Raw genomic sequence first — 19,231 nt, 5'->3', positions numbered from 1 at the left:
ATACCGAGCGCACATCACTTTGCAGGTCCAAGAGTTGCAAAGCCCCCCTCGTGCAAGCATGGTCGTGAAGGACTGCGTAAAGGCATGCCTGAATTCCACCTACGAATACATCTTCTCCAACTGCAATGAGCTCTACAGCCGTGAATACCAAAGCACTGATCCAGTAAGCTTTGTTCAATGCCTGGTTATCAGTCGGCCTTTAAGCATGTCATGGGGACGTTATTCGTGGTCACATGGGTGATGTAACTATCTATCTCTAATGTTCCTCATGACCTTTTTGGATAGGTGATATAATTGTCCCAAACAGCATTCAAAATCTTTGGGGGTTAGATCTGCACCATATGTCTTTGCATGCACTAATATGGGTGACAGGTTGAGGTCATTAGGTCATCTCATGAATGTGCTTCAATATGAAAGAGACAAATGCATTTCTCCTTTTTCAATCGTTAGGAACATTCAGGTGATGTAATTTTCCTTGAAGAGCAGAGTTTGATATAACTTTCATGTGTAAGAATATTTATTTCCCTTCCGTTGTGATCCTTGATTCACCTTCCGTTGTGATCACCTTCCTTCCTTGATTCACCCTTCACCTTCCGTTGTGATCCTTGATTGATGAGATAATACAAACTTCTTACTTTCTTCCTTAAGATAATGCTGATGATATTGCAACTCGTACGATTGGAAAACTGAATACAAAACACAGAATAGATTTCCTGCATTTGGCTTTGACCTATTCATGCTATTCAGAAAAAGTTATTCTTGCAAAAGCATCGCCAGTGTATGTTTCCATCTCTGAATGTTGGCAATATTCTTCATTGTTCAGCAACTTGAGCAGTCATTTAACTCCTCTTGCTCATTTGCTTCGGTTATCTTCCTCCAGCACGTACTTCCTACTAATATTAACTCTTTTTGTTTTGCAGAACAAAAAGCAAGAGGTTCCGGTGGAAGAGCAGGGGCCCAGCATCAAAAACTTGGAGTTTTGGCCAAAGCTCATAACGCTTATCGTGTCCATCATCGAGGAAGACAAGAACTCGTACACACCGGTTCTCAACCAGTGAGTGTATGCTGCTGGTAATAAACCATGAAAATGGCTTTGGCTCAAGAGTGCTATAGATATATAGATATAAATGGTGGAAAGAATGTTGAAAAGCAATTGGTTTATTCTCAATCAACATCTAAATATAAACAAGAGAGTTCATAGAGCACTATACCTCATGCAGTGTTCAGGTATATACTTCAGTTTTAATAAAATAATGATTTCAAAAATAGTTGTTAAAAAAATCTGGAAGTTTAATGCGATTGAAGCAGTCTTGTACACCACCCTTATACACTGTAATAAGATGACGTTTAGTCGCAGTTTTGGGAGATGGAGGCATTTTAATCACCATGGAATGGCAGCGACAGTCGGCATCGTACATAGCCATATCGGCGGCGGCGTCTTCACCCCGATACTGTACCCTCGAACACGCCATGCCCTCTCATGCTATATATCGATATATTGCATGGTTCTTAGAAGTAGTAAAAAGATAATTTATGTTATACAGGACAGTGTTCAAGTGGACAATTCAGTTTAAATAAAGGTTTAAAGAGGTTTAAAGGTGTATAAATAAATTAATTCTGGGTTTTACCACCGTTTTATCCAGGGTCTATTGCATCACCATATCCAACACGTTACATTAGTTCTACGTGCCTGTTGTTTGTGTCGTTTATTACATCCTTGAAAATGTTAAGTTTTTCCTGTTTGGAATGATTTTTTTCAATTTTGCTTTGATTGACAGGCAGGGAAACAGAGTAAACATATGATCTCACTCCTCTCTGCGCATGTGCGGTCGGGACGAATCCTGAGCCAAAGTACGGTAAAACGGCAAACTTGTCTTTCTATTAGTGTTCAAAATATAACATTAAATTTAACAAAGCTGTCCTCGATCATAAACTGATAAGACAGGCAGATGGATGGACTGACGGACATGAACCAATTGCTTCACCTTGCTTTTTCGCTTCACGCGCACAGGATAAATACGAGTTCCCTGACAAGGAACTTCCATGCAGGAGGTGGCCATTAGGTCCATCAAGCTTGCACAATGGTTGCCATCCTATGGTTGTTTGACCGTGCTCTATCCCTTATAAATGCTGAACGTCAAGCTAGGAAGCAGCACATACCATTTTTAGTGTTTGTTATGATTCTGCTTGGGTCAGCTTTGACCCGCAAGCATCCCATACTCAGAGTGGTTGCTCTGCCCATTGTGCCACCGAGGATGGTTGTTTCTTAATTGTTATTGCACCTCCTCGGAATGCCGTCTGTGAGACCTTCAGTGAGAACAGCCTTCAGGTTGCTTGGGAAATGGTGTGTTAATGATGGTTAATTGAGCAAAGGAATGGCATGATTTGTGCAAACACCTTGCTGGTGTGGTTTTACTGTTTTATCGTTTTATCTCCATTTGCGGTGTTGTCAGATGTTTTTGTTGCTCCTGGATTGGCAAAGCAGTAATTAGTCACTCATGCTCAGGCAGTTTGTTTGTGTGTTTTCTTTATAAGAGCAAGGCTGGTGGAAGAGAAAGGTTGAATCGACAGTGGGATAACGGGGCAACAATTGGGCACGACCAACGAAGGAATGAATGAATAGGAAAGTAAGAGAGTGAGAGAGCGAAGAGGAGGAAATTCTAAAACCAGCAGGAAAGAAGGTTGGGTTAGAATGGGTTAATGGGGGTAATAAAGGTTGTGGATCAGAAGAGGGGGTGACATGAGCTGGTGCTGCATTGCTTGCTTTTTGAAGCCCTGGAAGGAAGAGTTCCAAACAAGTGAGGAACAATGGAGTTGAGGTATTAAGTCAGCGTAGATTTTGGAACTTTAACTGGTGAAGGGTTACTGGAAGAATACGTGCATCATGGAGTTTCTGTGGAGGGTCAGAGGGCAGAGAGAGCTAGACCAAAGGAGGAGTAACGAACAGAGGCCACAGAACCTGTCTGCAATGCGAGAGCAGCGGGCTTTGGCTTTCGGCCTCATCATGGGAGATGCCAATAATGTTGAGAGCTTTAGATTCCACGGAATCCAGGATATTCCACGGAATCCAAGAGAGACAGGTGTGATGCTGGGGCACCATCCCATTGGGGAGATCAGTACTCCACTGAGCTGTGCACAAAGGCCATTGTAGGCTGAGTAATTTTGATTTTTCAAGGGATGATGTGGAACAATGGAAGATGAGATGCCCAGTCTGCAGCTGTCTTTGGAGTCCAGCTTTGCTATGTGATCAGCCCAAAATATGTCATAGCTGATAGTGAAGCCAAGACGTTCAAGACTGAACCTCTTCCAGTGGCCTGCCATATAAATATGTGGGAGCATTTGATGATCCTTCTGGAGTGAAAGGGTAAGACAGAGAGTTTCAAGGATTGAAGGACATGTTCCATGTCCAATCAATTCCAAATCAGCAGAGAGTGATGCAGCTGCAGTCCACCTGTCAATGGGAAGGGGGTAGTTCTGTATATGACAGTTATCTACAAAAAGAAAGAGAGGGATTACGAGATAATTTCAGGGGTCGTTCTGGACAAGAAGTGCATTATATAATTCCAGAACACATCATACCACCCTGTGAACATGTAAATAATTTGTATATTATGCAAGGTTTATTACAGATGGTTGGGCGGGGGTGGGGGAGGGGGGGCTCATTACTGGAGAAAAGTGGGATTGAAGAGAGTGTGGGAGTTTGTTCCAGAGGTGGGAAAAAGAGGATTGAAAGAGTGAAGGTGAGCAGTGATTCTTGATTTTGGTAGTTTCACCAGTAGGGGGTTTCTGGCAGACCTTGAACGCCCTGGGGAAATATTGGGGGGATGCCGGATATGAGAATGTATAAGACAGAAAGACCACCGACCTGCCTGCGGTGAGAGAGTGAGACACCCAAAGACTCAGCCTCATCACGGGAGATACCAATGATCCTAAATACCTTTGTTTCCACAGCGTGAAGCCGAGAAAGGTGAGAGGTGGGAGCACCAGTCCAAAGGGGAGAAGTACTCCATCAGGCTGTGGACGAAAGCATTGCATGTGGTCAGGAGCTCAGGTGGGCTGAGGAAGGACTTTGCACACCAGAGGATGCCCAGTTGGTGACTGGCTTTGGAGGCCAGCTTGGAAATGTGGCTTTCCCAGGAAAGATCACAGCAGATATTGAGACCCAGAAACTTGAATGAAAGGACTTCTTCAACAGGATTGTTGAGAAAATAGATGGGGTGGGGGGGGAGGTTCCAAATGGTCCTGTTGGAGAGACATATCGTGAGTGTGAGATTTGTCAGGATTGAAAGACATGTTCCAAGCATTGGATCAGCTTGTAATTTTATCCAGATCAGAGACTAAAGAAGCTGCTGATTGCTGATCTGAGGGATGACAGATGGTTATGGCAGAGGGTGGAGTCATCAGCAAAGAGATAAGGAGAATTTTCCAGAGTTGGAGACATCATTGATGAAATCCAGAAAAGGCACAGGTCCCAGAACGTTACCTTGAGGAATTCCAGCCTGGACAGGAAGAAGGGATGAGAGAATTCCATAAAGGGCCGCACATTGACTGTGACAGGAGAGGAAATCTGTGAGCCATCAGTGGAGATTGCCTTGGATACTACAGGAAGAGAGTTTGGTGAGTAGGGCTGGGTGCCAGACCATATTGAAAGCACTCAGTATGTCTAGGGAGATTGCTCTGATCTCATGTCTGGCATTGAGGACCTCCATCTATTGTTGGGAAAGCAGAGGATGTATGGTCAAATGAGTGTTTCTGTTTCTGACTGAATGACTGTTTCTGTGACCTTACATTGTTCATAGTCTCTCATTTTTGGGGTACTGTTTGTTGCTTTTGAGCAATGATGAGGTTTTGTGGGCAACTGAACATTCTTGAGCACATTCTCAGAGGCTTTTTGTAAGTAGAGCATTATAAGTTTGACCCAAGATGGATCTGATTCCTCGTTACCAACAACCACCAACCGAAGGATTGTGTTGGCATGATGACATAATGGTTGGCCCGAGTGTAAATGTGAGCCATCTACATATTACGTATGCAAACGGAAATGATATATAATTGTTCACAGTCGGTATGCGTGAGATCGTGGCATTTTATCTCTCATAATACTTTCACAGTGATCGGAGAATTCAACGATTTCTGCTGAAATTTAACTTTCATTTCTTTCAGTACTAATGATGAAGGCACCGATGTCATGCATGATCATATATGGTGAAGTAGTTAAAAAAAAAAAAACATTCTGATTTTCACAGTATCTGTTTGTTTTTGTGTTTTTTTTAATCCAAAACAGAGTCTATATTTATTATCTGGACAAAAATAAAGTTTGTTTTTTTTTTGTAACCTTTTTGCAGAGAATTTGGGGCCTTGAAATGAGTTTGTGATTCTTTTATTCTACAATTACTTTCATTACTTCGGAATGCTCCCTATATTTACCCATACTGAAAGACGTTGCTGGATTTTGATATCACTGACTGTGTATGATATACTCATCTTATGTTTCAGCTCATTTTCATCAGGTTTCATGGAATAAAGAAATGGACTTTAGTGATGTTGAACACAATCGATGTTTGCGATATTTGTTTTTTTTATTTTTTTGCATATTGAAAGCCGTGTCTGCTTGCAGGTTTCCGCAAGAGCTCAATGTCGGCAAGATTAGTGCCGAGGTGATGTGGAATGCCTTTTCACAAGACATGAAGTATGCTCTGGAAGGTAAATGCAGTGTTTTGTGACTGGTCTGATTGTTCGTAGTGCTTCTACGTTTCATTAAAGGCATTGTATTATGTGATACAATGCCCCTGCTTTAGTGCACACCTTACAGGTTCTGTCTTGGTTTTCTTTGTGACTGCACAGTGCACCACAAGAAAAGGGGATCCACAGCTGTAGATGCAAAACTTGTGCTGTTTGGTTTCGAGTGTCTTTTGACTTTGTCTGACCTTTTAACATGTGCATAACTTAATGCATTGAACTTGACATTCCTTTCATTATGGCACTCGAACACCAACTGATATGTTTATCTTTGTACTGTCAGAAGGTAGCATTAAATTGAACTCTCTCATTGAAGCCAATTCAAAGAATAGGGGTCTGGGGTTTTCTCTGTTGGATCACTACCTCTTACAGATGTAATATACTCTGTTGCTACCTGGTTTGGCTTAGGTTGGCTCTTGATTTGCAAGGCTTTACTTGCCATTTAAGGGCTCACAATGTTCCTTCTAGAAGTACTAGTATAGTGTAACTTAAATAACCTTCTCCCTGGATTAATTTCCCATTACAAAATGTGATAATATGTATATACATATATATATATATATATATATATATATATATATATATATATATATATATATATATATATATATATATATATATATATATATATCGCGGAGGTGCTGGGGTTCGAATCCTACTACGTGATAGCAAATGTCGCAGAGGTGGCGGCCCCAAGTTAACCCCCCCGACCCAAATTTGTGGTAGCCAGGAGGTTAACACCGACAACCTCCCGGGACGGCTGAGCGGTTTCTTATTAAGAGGAGGCGGACATGTTGATCGGACAATCAGACAGATGGACACGATTGTCAAGATGCACACACAGGAAAAATGGCGCCGTCACTCGTAGCCAGGCAGACATGCGCTAGGCAATCTGCAAGCAGCTTTTCACACATGAAGGCACCAAATGTCTCAGCCTTTCTCATCCAAAGGTGCCACCTCCCTTGTACAGTCCTCACACCGACCTCGTGTGTGTGTGTGTGTGTGTGTGTGTGTGTGTGTGTGTGTGTGTGTGTGTGTGTGTGTGTGTGTGTGTGTGTGTGTGTGTGCGTGCGTGCGTGCGTGCGTGCGTGCGTGCGTGCGTGCGTGCGTGCGTGCGTGCGCGCGTGCGCGCGTGCGTGCGTTTTTTCTGCCGAATTAGACGGGAGCCTTCGACAATCCCCTCGTGCAATGCGCCAGCCTCTCCTGCGCCTTTGATCACTCCCCTCTCCTTCTCCGCTCTATCCTCTGCCTCCGGGGCATGGCCTGCTCACCCCCAAGCCCGGGAAGGCAGGGCTTCTCTTGTTTGTTATTTCAGGGATGCCTTTCCCAGCTTTACTACCTGGCTGGCAATATAAAAAACATGGGGAAAATCACAGAAGGCAATCACATACTGGAGGACTTGTGTTTACTCCCTATGCTAATTAACACCGTACCACCCCTCATGTGGTGACAAGTAACATTTAAGCTCACAGATTCCCAAACTTAGTTCCATCGCGATGCTTCTACTTGTCCACAGACAAAGCAACTCTACACAATGATAAACTTCCTATTAATTATTATATACATTTTTTCATCTATTTTAAGTTTTTGTAGTTTTTGTATATGTATTTATACATTTTTTCCCCCTTCTTCCCCTCAGGGGAGGGGGCATGGGCCTGGTTAAAAACACACATCAACCACACAGCACCCCTTAACGAGACAAACGGTGTTGTGTGGTTGATGTATGTTTTTAACAAAGCCCATGCCCCCTCCCCTGAGGGGAAGAAGGGGGAAAAACAAAAACACAGAAACCACAAAAGCTTTAAATCGATTTTTATAAAATAATAATAATAATAATAATATAATAATAATTGGCATTTTCTTCTTTGGTTCTTGTGTTGAAAAATAAGTATGGTGTTCATGCAGGAATAATGGGCTAAATGGCCTCCACCTGTATCTCATTTCCTTGTAAATTCTTACATCTACCCCCACAACCATAAAAAAAAAAAAAAAATATATATATATATATATATATATATATATATATATATATATATATATATATATATATATATATATATATATGAATGTATAACAAGACCCAGTCACATCTATCACCCGTAATTAGAAATCATTACCAATCAGCTTTCACCTAATCAATTATCCCAGGTGGATAGGATTTCAATAAATTCATCCCCATGCTCTTCCAGCCAAAGAAGGCTGCATAAAGCAACCAAGAACAGCTACACAAGGTAAGCGCTTTGCTGTTTCAAACCATATCTGGGTTCCTCCACAGCTGCAGACATTCAAAAGTAGCACATACACAAGAATCCCAATGCTACACAATCCCCCTTAGCCACCAGACTAGTTTCACTACTTCGTGAGTCATCAGCGACAGCTTCGATAGAAACAAATGCGCACCACCAAGGCTCCCAAGTATGAATGACTTGCAATGCCAATAGCAAAAAACATATAAATAACAAGACCCAATCACATCTCTCACCCATTATTGGAAGGAATAACCAATCAGCTCTCACCTCGTCAATTTCCCCAGGTGGCTCGGATTATAAATAAATTGACTCCTCTCATGCTCTTCTCACTGAAGAAAGCCACGTAAAGCAACCAAGAAAAGCTACCAAGATAAGCCCTTTTTAGTTTCAAGCCCTATCCGGGGTCCTCCACAGCTGCGGACATTCACAAGTAGCACATGCATAACAATCCTAATGCTACAGACCACTTCAGCTGCCAGACTGGTCTCATCACTTGTGATCAAATGCACCTATTTCTTATTTTACAATTTATAACCCCAACTGTCCCAATTTTGAATATACCAGTTATTGTCTATCCATGCCAATTAATGAGTATTCATGACCAATCAAAGTGCTTTTATACCAAGTCAATGCAATATTTTAATGTTTTTTTTGTGCATGATGTAACTTTAACGTTGTGATGTTATAAAGAACTGTGCTGGAGTTGCAGTCATTTTACCCACTGTCCTTTGCTTTCTCAGAGCATGACAAACATCGACTGTGCAAAAGTGCGGACTATATGAACCTGCACTTTAAGGTGAAATGGCTACACAACGAGTATGTGCGAGGCCTGCCTGCATTTGATGGAGGGGTGCCAGATTATCCTGCGTACGTTTTTGTTCTCCATTGATGTGAATACATCGTGTTGTTTTCGTTGTGGTTTCTCTATTTACATTGCGGTACATGATCATATTTATGAGTGTTTCCTTCTTGCTCCAGTTTCGGTTGAGGTTTTCACCTTCCACTTGTCCAATCGATACTCGAGGTGTAATTTTCATCAGACGAAACTTTAATTGCACTCATGACGAACACAACCAAATGATGAGGATAGCCAAACCACAAAGGCTGCACATACACAGCTATGTCACTTCCTTATAGTTTTAATTGTATATTATAAATTACACAAAACAGTGATGGAAGTCTACACATGTGCAATTTACTTGTTTTTTTTTCCCCCACCTGTGGAACAAACTTCCACATTCTCCTTAATCTCATTCTCCCCTCACGGTCTTCAAGACAGTTGTTCAACACCATCTCAGATCATCCCCCATCCAGAATTTTTCTACCCCCGTTACCTCCCACCCCCAAGACCACCACATTCCAAATTTCCAGTTTTTCCTTCCTGAGAGTTTGCTTCCGTATCCATTTTGTCCACCCCTCCCCTACCCCTCTTTCCTCCCCACATCCTGTTATTTGTCCAAGTCTCCCTCTATTTTATTTTTCAACCCTGCTGCTGGTCTCTCTCTCTCACACTCGCACACTCTCACACTCTCACACTCTCACACTCTCACACTCTCACACTCTCACACACATTCTCTCTCTCTCTCTCTCTCTCTCTCTCTCTCTCTCTCTCTCTCTCTCTCTCTCTCTCTCTCTCTCTCTCTCTCTCACGCTCTCGCTCTCTCCCACTCGCTCTCCCTCTCTCTCTCTCTATCTCTCACTCTCACACTCTCACACTCTCACACTCTCACACTCTCACACTCTCACACTCTCACACTCTCACACTCTCACACTCTCACACTCTCACACTCTCACACTCTCACACTCTCACACTCTCACACTCTCACACTCTCACACTCTCACACTCTCACACTCACACTCTCACACTCTCACACTCTCACACTCTCACACTCTCACACTCTCACACTCTCACACTCTCACACTCTCACACTCTCACACTCTCACACTCTCACACTCTCACACTCTCACACTCTCACACTCTCACACTCTCACACTCTCACACTCTCACACTCTCTCTCTCTCTCTCTCACTGTCTGTCTCACACTCTCTCTCTCTCTCTCTCTCTCTCTCTCTCTGTCTCTCTCTCTCTCTCTCTCTCTCTCTCTCTCTCTCTCTCTCTCTCTCTCTCTCTCTCTCTCTCTCTCTCTCTCTCTCTCTCTCTCTCTCTCTCTCTCTCTCTCTCTCTGCCTCTCTGTCTCTCTGTCTCTCTGTCTCTCTGTCTCTCTGTCTCTCTGTCTCTCTGTCTCTCTGTCTCTCTGTCTCTCTGTCTCTCTGTCTCTCTGTCTCTCTGTCTCTCTGTCTCTCTGTCTCTCTGTCTCTCTCTCTCTCTCTCTCTGTCTCTCTGTCTCTCTCTCTCTCTCTCTGTCTCTCTCTCTCTGTCTGTCTCTCTGTCTCTCTGTCTCTCTGTCTCTCTGTCTCTCTGTCTCTCTGTCTCTCTGTCTCTCTGTCTCTCTGTCTCTCTGTCTCTCTGTCTCTCTGTCTCTCTGTCTCTCTGTCTCTCTGTCTCTCTGTCTCGCTGTCTCGTCAGCATTGTAACCTACTGATTGAATTATTTATTGAATCCCCATCAGATGTGTTCAGTTGATGGCAAACAAGAACATTTTGCTCTATCTTTTGGAGTACACACATGCTCCAGTTCCACTGTCTGCTGTTTTACTTCTTCTGTTCTTATCTACCATTGAGCATCTCCAGTGCTGACACATGCCATTTGATCCTCGATTTACCACTTCCCTGGGAGAATGCTTATCCCTCTGTTATAGTTTTGAACTGGGGGGGGGGGGTGTTGGTGGGGTAGTCACACTTTGCAAGAAATTTCAAAAAAGCATTTCTGAAGTTCCTAGGTAGTTGTGTATGTGTTGTGACTTGATCAAAGTCAATAGCATGGATAAATGAGGGAAGCCACGAGGTGGGGGTAGTGCAGCAAAGGAAATAGAGGCAAGGAGATGACATGACATGACAGCAAGGGAAGGGCCGGGGGTAGAGGAAGAATAAATTCTGACAGTTTGCATATTTATTCTAGATTATCCCCAATGTGCAAGCCAAGTCGTTGACCAACAGCTTTTGTGGAATGCTGCACCATATGGCAATTTATCAGAAATAGTGACATGCTGATTTTTGGGTGCTGAGTCAGGTAAATCATGACTATGCACAAAAAAAGAAAAGGTGTTGCTCACGCTTGAGTGCTCAGCTTTAATTCTCCAACTTGCTTTCTTCATAACTCTGTGTTACTCTACGTTGTTGTTACCGTGACATGTCTCCTTGACAAATTCACGTGCAGGTGGTTTGAACCATTCGTGCTGCAGTGGCTTGAGGAGAATGAGGAGGTGTCACTTGAGTTTCTGCATGGCGCACTGGAGAGGGACAAGAAAGATGGGGTAGGTACATTGTTGATGAACATGCTTTTATCATGTCATCTTTGTACTCATTGATACATTAGAATGGAACTTGCAGGGACCAGCAGAACATCCATGTAATGTAAAATGTGACTTCAAGTCCTCAACTCCCTCCCACTCTCCCACCCCCACCTTCCAAACCCCAAGTACTCAACCTCTGCCTCCCAACCCCAAGTCCTCAACCTCTGCCTCCCAACCCCAAGTCCTCAACCTCTGCCTCCCAACCCCAAGTCCTCAACCTCTACCTTTCAACCCCAAGTCCTCAACCTCAACCTCTGCCTCCCAACCCCAAGTCCTCAACCTCAACCTCTGCCTCCCAACCCCAAGTCCTCAACCTCAACCTCTGCCTCCCAACCCCAAGTCCTCAACCTCAACATCTGCCTCCCAACCCCAAGTCCTCAACCTCAACCTCTGCCTCCCAACCCCAAGTCCTCAACCTCAACATCTGCCTCCCAACCCCAAGTCCTCAACCTCAACCTCTGCCTCGCAAGTCCTCAACCTCAACCTCTGCCTCCCAACCCCAAGTCCCCTAGCCACTCCAAACCTTGAAACCCCCTCCACATCCTCCCCAACTCCCACTGAAAGTCCACAACCCCCCCCAACCCCAATTCTCTGTCCGCCTCTCCCCTCCTCCCACTCATAAAAGCAAAAGGGCATTCCCATATTGATCATTACATATTTCAATCCCCCATCAAAACAGCAGAATATTTTACTCTTTCCCCTCCCCTATCATACTATCACCAATTTCACAGAAACCGCAATTGAAACAGTAACAGCATGGCTCCTACGTGTCATGGCTCATCATAGTCGCCTGTCCAACTCACAATCGAGCTCGACATGCGGAAAGGCCGTGGAATAGCATCTCTCAAGTGATTGAGCAGTGTAATCGTGCTAATAAACAATCTTAAACCAATTTTGTTCTTCCTGATGCATATATACACATCATTAAAAGTAAAAGATGATGGATGTTTTCTTTTACAATCTCACGAGATTCCTGGAACTCTTTGGACAAAGACTTTCATAATGACGTGGGTTTTATGGTCCCTAATCGAGTTGCTTGAGAGAAAACAATCGGAAATAAGAGCAAGGACCCACAGAACCACCATGGCAAAAGCCCTTGCTCAAGTGAATGCCACATAGTTATTTTGGGGGTATTTCGGCAACATACCACTGCCTCGATCGTTCCAAAAAAAAAATGAAAAACAAAATAACCCGAGTTTAATGCAAAGACATGCCCACTGGCTATGTGCAGATATATAATACATTGTGGTTATATTGCTCAGATAGATTCAAATTGGACTGCTCCAGAGGTGGACACCAGAGTCCTGAAGCCTCTCACTCCTGTGGCCTTCACAAGGCCCATGATGCCTGTTGGTTCTGTCCTTTCGATATTTTATGATCCTTTTAACAGCCACTTTGGTTGTTTTCTACTGAAGGGAAAACTTGAAGGGAGGGCCTGGCGTTTGTGAATATTACAGCTCTGAAGAGGTCTTTGGCTTTGCATATCATCAACATGGTGGCTATATGATTTTTCAAGGTACAATTGCAGTTGGAATCAGACCAGCTGTCCAACCAATCGGTGGAAAGGAGCGTTACGCATGGATGGACGGACAAGCAAGCTTATTATTATATAGATTGAAAATTTGTTTTTTCCAATTCCCTTTCCCCCTCTCACATCCCTCTCCGGTGTAATGGCTTATCTATCTCCATACACCCACATAAGGTCACCAACATCTCTTTTGCCCTCCCCAAGCAGTTATTTTATACTATCACTCGACACCTTATTCATCCAAGTCTTGTATCTGCCGATTATTTGTCAATACTTATTGGGACACAAGAATCGATGGAGGTCTAACTGCTGTCGTGACTATTTGGCCATAGTTCCAAAATCCATCTCGCATTGGATCACGAAGAATACCCACAGGTTTAGTCAATGAAACCCTCCTCAAACAGCTGTGTTGTAACAGGTGAGAACGAGTTGTTTTTCTTTGATTCAAAACTACCTTTTGGAACCTTGTCAGCAGTGAAGAGGTGGTTACTGGTTTTCTGACTCATCAAATTCACAAATCACAGTTGGTTCAAATAGCGCAAGATTTGTGCATTTCTATTCTCTCACCACCAAAGGTAATCTTGTAAAGTGTAAATGAGGATTTGAGGTCTGTTCCAGGAAGCAAATGCCTTGTCATTGTTTAAATAATGCTATTTTTATGTACATTTGCTTTGAGCAATTAAACCACAATATGAGTTTAATTGCCACAATATGAGCATTTAAACCACCTTTCTAATGGGCTTCTAGTATTTAAGTCTTTTCTTTATTTTAACCACTTGACTTGAGACGTGCAACAGTACTGGGACTCCAACTTTGAGACTCAAGCATTTAAACCTGTGACTCGATCAAAACATTTTCTATTCATCGGAAATTTCATCATATACACTAAATAACATTTTCTTTGGAAAAGGAAATCAAAGCAAATAAAATGGGGGAGAAAGAAATATTGCCTTCGAGAAGACATGTGAGGCAGGGTGACTGTCAGATTGCTGATCAAGGATGCGACTCGGGACTCATCCGATGGGACCGTTGTCCATGGCTGTGATTACATATGATGTAAATGTAATGACTTTTTAAACTAGAACAGCACTCAGTGGAGCTCATACCTCCGCCAGGATGAACAGTTTATGTTTGATTCCCACCGATAGACCGTATCTTTACTTGGACCTCAACCAAAATCAAATGGCCTTGTTTTTGTCACCCACCCAACTCATCCATTAAGTTTTGTCATAATCTGTGCATAATTTTTTTTGGAGATAATGTGCTCTATATCGATTTTGTCCCCATCTCTCAATGGTGAAGACTCGTAATTCAAAAATTCTAGTATCTGGATCTGTATCCCGATTTTCACCAAAATCGAATAAATTTTTATTTTAACGACACTCATGATGTCTCTCCGAAAGGACCATCTGCAACCCCCCCCCCCCACACACAATCTACTTTCTCAACAATCCTCTTGAAGTCCTTTCGTTCAAGCTTTTGGGTCTCATTTACAAGCTGGCCTCCAAAGCCAGTGGCCGACTGGGAATCCTCCGTCGTGCAAAGTCCTTCCTCGGCACACCTGAGCTCCTCACCATATACAAAGCTTTCGTCCACAGCCTGATGGAGTACTGCTCTCCACTTCTGCTGGTGCTCCTGCCTCACCTTCCTCAGCTTCACGCTGTGGAAACCTTGGCATTTAGGATCATTGGTATCTCCCACGGTGAGGCTGAGTCTTTGGGCTTCTCACACTCTCTCACCGCAGGCAGGTCGGTGGTCTTTCTGTCTTCCATCTCCTCAATTTATCCTCAGTTGACCTTTGCCCTATGTTGACCTTTTGACTTCAAAATTGATAGGCTTGCTTATGACCAACTCTACCATTTCCAACAGTTTCATGAAGATTGGTTTAAAATTGTGACCTGTAGGTGACAGACAGACAGAGACAGAATCTCAGACCAAGACCAACCAATATACAGGGTGATTTTGTTCTTTTTATTTGAGAACCATAAATAATTCCCATACACTGAAAACTATATCGGTGAGGAATGTATTATTTTGCGGAAATGTAGCCTCGTGTTGTACAGAAAGACGTGACACGATCCACACAATTGATTACCTTAAATGAAGTGCTGAAAGTGTCCACCACCATGATGCAGACACAAATTCATTCTTCGCAGCATGCTCTCCGACAAAGAGTGGAGCATTTCTTGGGGAATATTGCCAATCGTGTCACTGATTATTGCTTTTAATTCATCAATAGTGCGTGGATTTGTAACGTACACCATGTCCTTCAAATATCCCCACAAAAATACATCTGGAGAACCTAACGGCCTCACTTTCTCTGGTGTAACACTTGACTGGTGCATGTGCTTTTTAACTTTCATGCAGCCTGTTTCTCTGAACTGCTTCACCAGTTTCCATACACCTGATTTTACAGGTTTTCGTATGATCACCAAAGTGACTTTTAAATACAATTTGACATTCCCTGACATTTGACAGGATAGATTCTTGATGTAATGTTCGAAGAGGAACACACGTTCTTCCACAGTGACTGCCATGGCGTGACTGAGTGAAAATCATGAAATGTCACCTGCTGGGTCACGTGATAAATCATGTGATACCTGATAACTCTCAGGACCATGTGGTTTCATTTTTTTTTTTAGCATTAAGTCTACATTTACGCAAAATATTAGCTTACGAACAGATATAGTTTTTCGTGTATGGGAATTACTTATGGTTCTCAAATTTGAAATAATCACCCTGTACTTGCGAATCTTAGATTTTTGGAAAATATAGCCTCCATCCACCCTCAGTGGCGGATGTACTCAAGCTCCAGGACCGGGGTAAGATGATATGCATCCAAAAGTACTGAGGAATAAGCATTATGTATGGTGAAGATTGCAACAAGGGGACGAAGTACACTTGTTTTATAAGAGGCAAGCAGGACTTGTTCGGAAACTGTAAATGGAAATGACCTCAAATTCGACCCTTTTTTTTTTTCATCCCCGTGGGTTTTTTTTTTTTGCTCTTTTTCAATTTTGCTCTTTTTCAGCATTGCTTGGCACCAGGAAGATGCAGAAAACCAAATATTATATTAACATTCAGAATATTTGTCTGTTCTGCACCTAAACTCATAATGCATAATTACTTTTTATTATTTGTTTAATTTTCTCTGCTTCATTGGACAAAATACAATTTTCATGAAATCACTTCTGTGACCGTCTCAGTGGCACGAATTCCATTGCCGGTATACGATTGTTCGCTTTGTTTGCCCATATGATGCAGTGCCTCTAAGGAAGGATCACTGTGCTTGCAGCTGCTCTGGTTGCGTCATCGTGATCAAACGAGCTCTGCAAGGACAAAAATGTTTAACATTTGTTTGCATGATGTCTTTTTTGTTTTGTTTGACCTGGTTTCTATTCTGTTTCCAATGGTGTGTATTTGCTCATCCAATCCAACGTATCGACCATTGATGAAATGTTTAAAAAATATATTTATTAATTTTTTTTTTAAAGAAAATTTCAACTGAAGATGCAGTTTGGGTAAAATAATGTTTTTTTTTATTGTGTTGCTTGCTTGACCTAATAACTACGTAAATTTTTGTATAACTTGGTTTTTAAAAACTACAATAAACTCCAGCAATTTTGAATGGTTACTTGAAGTTGTTTACGCAAAGTCATCATTTGAGAAGAATTAAGATTCTGGAAAAAAGGTGTTTTGACATCAAATGGCCGTGATGGACCAGCCCAGCATGTAATCGCCCACCTGAAAGTTATGCTTACCCTTCGATTCACCTTGAATGGATATTGTTGAAATTGTACGAAGATGGAAAATGTTTTTCACCGAGGAGGAAAAATAAGAAGTCTTGTGATAAAACTGCTCAGCCGATACTCGACCCAAAACCGATTGTGAAATTGACAATGAAATAAATTGCAGTTTGCCAAGTGACTAGTCTGTGGTTTCAAGACCGATTCCTGTTCATCAAGATGATGTCCGCCAGCATGCTTGCCTTTTCTTATCTCCATCTAAAACACCATTCCTTGCAATGCAGCACCCCCTGCTTGCACTGCACCAGAAGGCAGTATTTAGTCGAGTTCACCCCCAGAAGGGATGAATCTAGATTCGACAGATCCATAATGAGAATGCTACCAATCGAGTTATCCTTCTCTCCCTCTTTTTCTTGCATGCATGTTTTGGTAACCTTTTTCTTTGGTACTGCATTTCCATCTGTGAGTGTTCAGCTTTATGAAATCTCTCCTTGTATGAATCCTGTCATTATCACCGAACTGAGTATTTTTTTATTCCAATGTGGCTAACTGCTTGGTTGATAGCCTGGTGTTGGCTTAGTTGTTAAGGCAGCTGGCTTGAGACCTTAGGGTTCTGAGTTCGAGCCACCCTGCCGTTAAATTAACACTAGGTGGGGTTGACTTCACCCGTCATCCTTCTGAGGTCGGCGAAATGAGTACCAGTGTACCGGGGTAATAATATGCCTGGTGTTGGCTTAATGATTAAGGTGGTGGGCTTGGGATCTGAATATCCTGAGTTCAAATCCCACTCAGCTGTTGAATTAATAGCAGGTGGGGTTGACTCTGCCTGTCATCCTTCCGAGGTTGACAAAATGAGTGCCAGCATGCTGGTATACTGTCGGAGTGGTGACCCGTCCAGGATTGTGTCCAATAGCCAAGGAGACTGCTTAGGCAGCACCAACGCTCTGCACAGAATATGGTCCCAAAGGATGGATGGATGGGGTAATAATCATTTAGGGTAACATGCGTCGGAGTGCCGACCCGTCCAGGACTGTACTCCTTTCCAATGAAACTGCCTTGGCAGCCCTATGCACCTCTACGGCACGAAAGGAATGGTTTTATGATTATTATTATTATTATTATTATTATTATTATAATAACTGTTTGGTCAAGTTCGTGGCACGGCAGGGTTTGGGGTTCAAATTGAGCCATCCCCCTGGCAGTTATTCTGATGATGAAGCCACCATGCCAGAGGCAAGCTGTGTAGCAATCTGCTTGTTTTTTTCTCTCCTGCAGTTTCTCCAGACGTCTGAACATGCGCTGTTCTCTTGTTCGGTCGTGGACGTGTTCACCCAACTCAACCAGAGCTTTGAGATAATCCGAAAGCTGGAGTGTCCTGACCCAAGCATCGTGGGCCATTACATGAGGCGTTTTGCAAAGGTGTGGCCGCTAATATAAAGTGGGCATCCACCGGAGAAACTGCAGAGTAAAGTCCAAGTGCTGTTTGTGATGGGCAAGCTGAGTTAGTGCAAACAAAGGCAACGCTGTCACACACTGATGTTTTATGGGGGGGGTTTTTTTCAGACCATTTCCAAGGTTTTACTTCAGTATGCTGAAATAGTCTCCAAGATCTTCCAGTTGTACTGCTCAAAGGAACGAGTGGTAATATGTGCACACAGTCTGCATGTCGTACTATAGAACAAGATGGAGCATTTAACAATGTGAAGCCTCATCAGGATACTCTATCTATATATATATATATATATATATATATATATATATATATATATATATATATATATATATATATATATATATATATATATATATATATATATATATATATATTCATGTAAAATATGTCAGAAATGGTTCGTGTGAAGTAAGGGTTAACATATCTAATCATCATCATCATCATCATCATCATTCATTATCATTAATTAAATTACACATGAACTAGAAGGAAACCCATCACACTGACAAACCTCCTTTGTAAAAAGTTGAGATAACAATAGTATTGCTCTTGACAGCAACAGGTAGATATGCACAGATATGCACAGGGGTAAAAAGACTGTAAAATTATAAAAAGCAGGATTCATCCTTTTTAACTTGGATGTAATGCACGTTCAAAGTTTTAAAAAATGTATTAACTTATGGTTGGATGCATCATAAAATGTTATGACGAACTTGGAACACTTTGATGAGCGGTGCCTAAGGCTAGTTGGGTATGCTAGTTGAGCCCGTAGACCCTGTAGCAGAACTCAAACCATAGTTCGGTGTCGACAAACACTCTCGGGAACAAGCATGGATCTTCTCTTCTCAGTCTCTGCCCTTTATAAGGGGTGAGGTCCAATCGTACCAATCTTCAGCCTTGCCTCGACCACGATATCCTCCACTTCTTGCTGTCCTCACCCAACGCTCTCCACTCTCCAACAACCCCCACCTATTGCTATCCCTCCTCACACAATCTTCCCATCTCAATCGTGGTTTACTACTTTTCCTCCTGCCTTGATCCTTCAACCTATTCTCTCTCTCTCTCTCTCTCTCTCTCTCTCTCTCTCTCTCTCTCTCTCTCTC

At 42.5% G+C, this 19,231-nt stretch overlaps 1 protein-coding gene across 4 annotated transcripts in view; it reads left to right on the top strand.

The window, feature by feature from the left end:
- UNC13B (unc-13 homolog B) overlaps nucleotides 1-19,231 on the top strand; it is a 353,113-nt gene that overhangs the window by 301,391 nt on the left and 32,491 nt on the right. For all 4 annotated transcript variants that reach the window (XM_085846260.1, XM_085846261.1, XM_085846259.1 and 1 more), the window contains 7 exons: nucleotides 26-163; nucleotides 921-1,054; nucleotides 5,618-5,703; nucleotides 8,729-8,855; nucleotides 11,266-11,362; nucleotides 17,951-18,094; nucleotides 18,239-18,316. In XM_085846260.1, coding sequence (XP_085702386.1) covers nucleotides 26-163; nucleotides 921-1,054; nucleotides 5,618-5,703; nucleotides 8,729-8,855; nucleotides 11,266-11,362; nucleotides 17,951-18,094; nucleotides 18,239-18,316 — 804 coding nt within the window. The remainder of the gene's footprint in view (nucleotides 1-25; nucleotides 164-920; nucleotides 1,055-5,617; nucleotides 5,704-8,728; nucleotides 8,856-11,265; nucleotides 11,363-17,950; nucleotides 18,095-18,238; nucleotides 18,317-19,231) is intronic.

The sequence above is a fragment of the Eptatretus burgeri genome, chromosome 11 (assembly GCF_056783735.1).
Source record: "Eptatretus burgeri isolate ZD-2024b chromosome 11, Ebu_testis_v1, whole genome shotgun sequence".
NCBI classification, from domain to species: domain Eukaryota; kingdom Metazoa; phylum Chordata; class Myxini; order Myxiniformes; family Myxinidae; genus Eptatretus; species Eptatretus burgeri.
The sequence above is the reverse complement of the archived record's forward strand: the minus strand, read 5'-3'. Positions and strand labels throughout refer to the sequence as shown.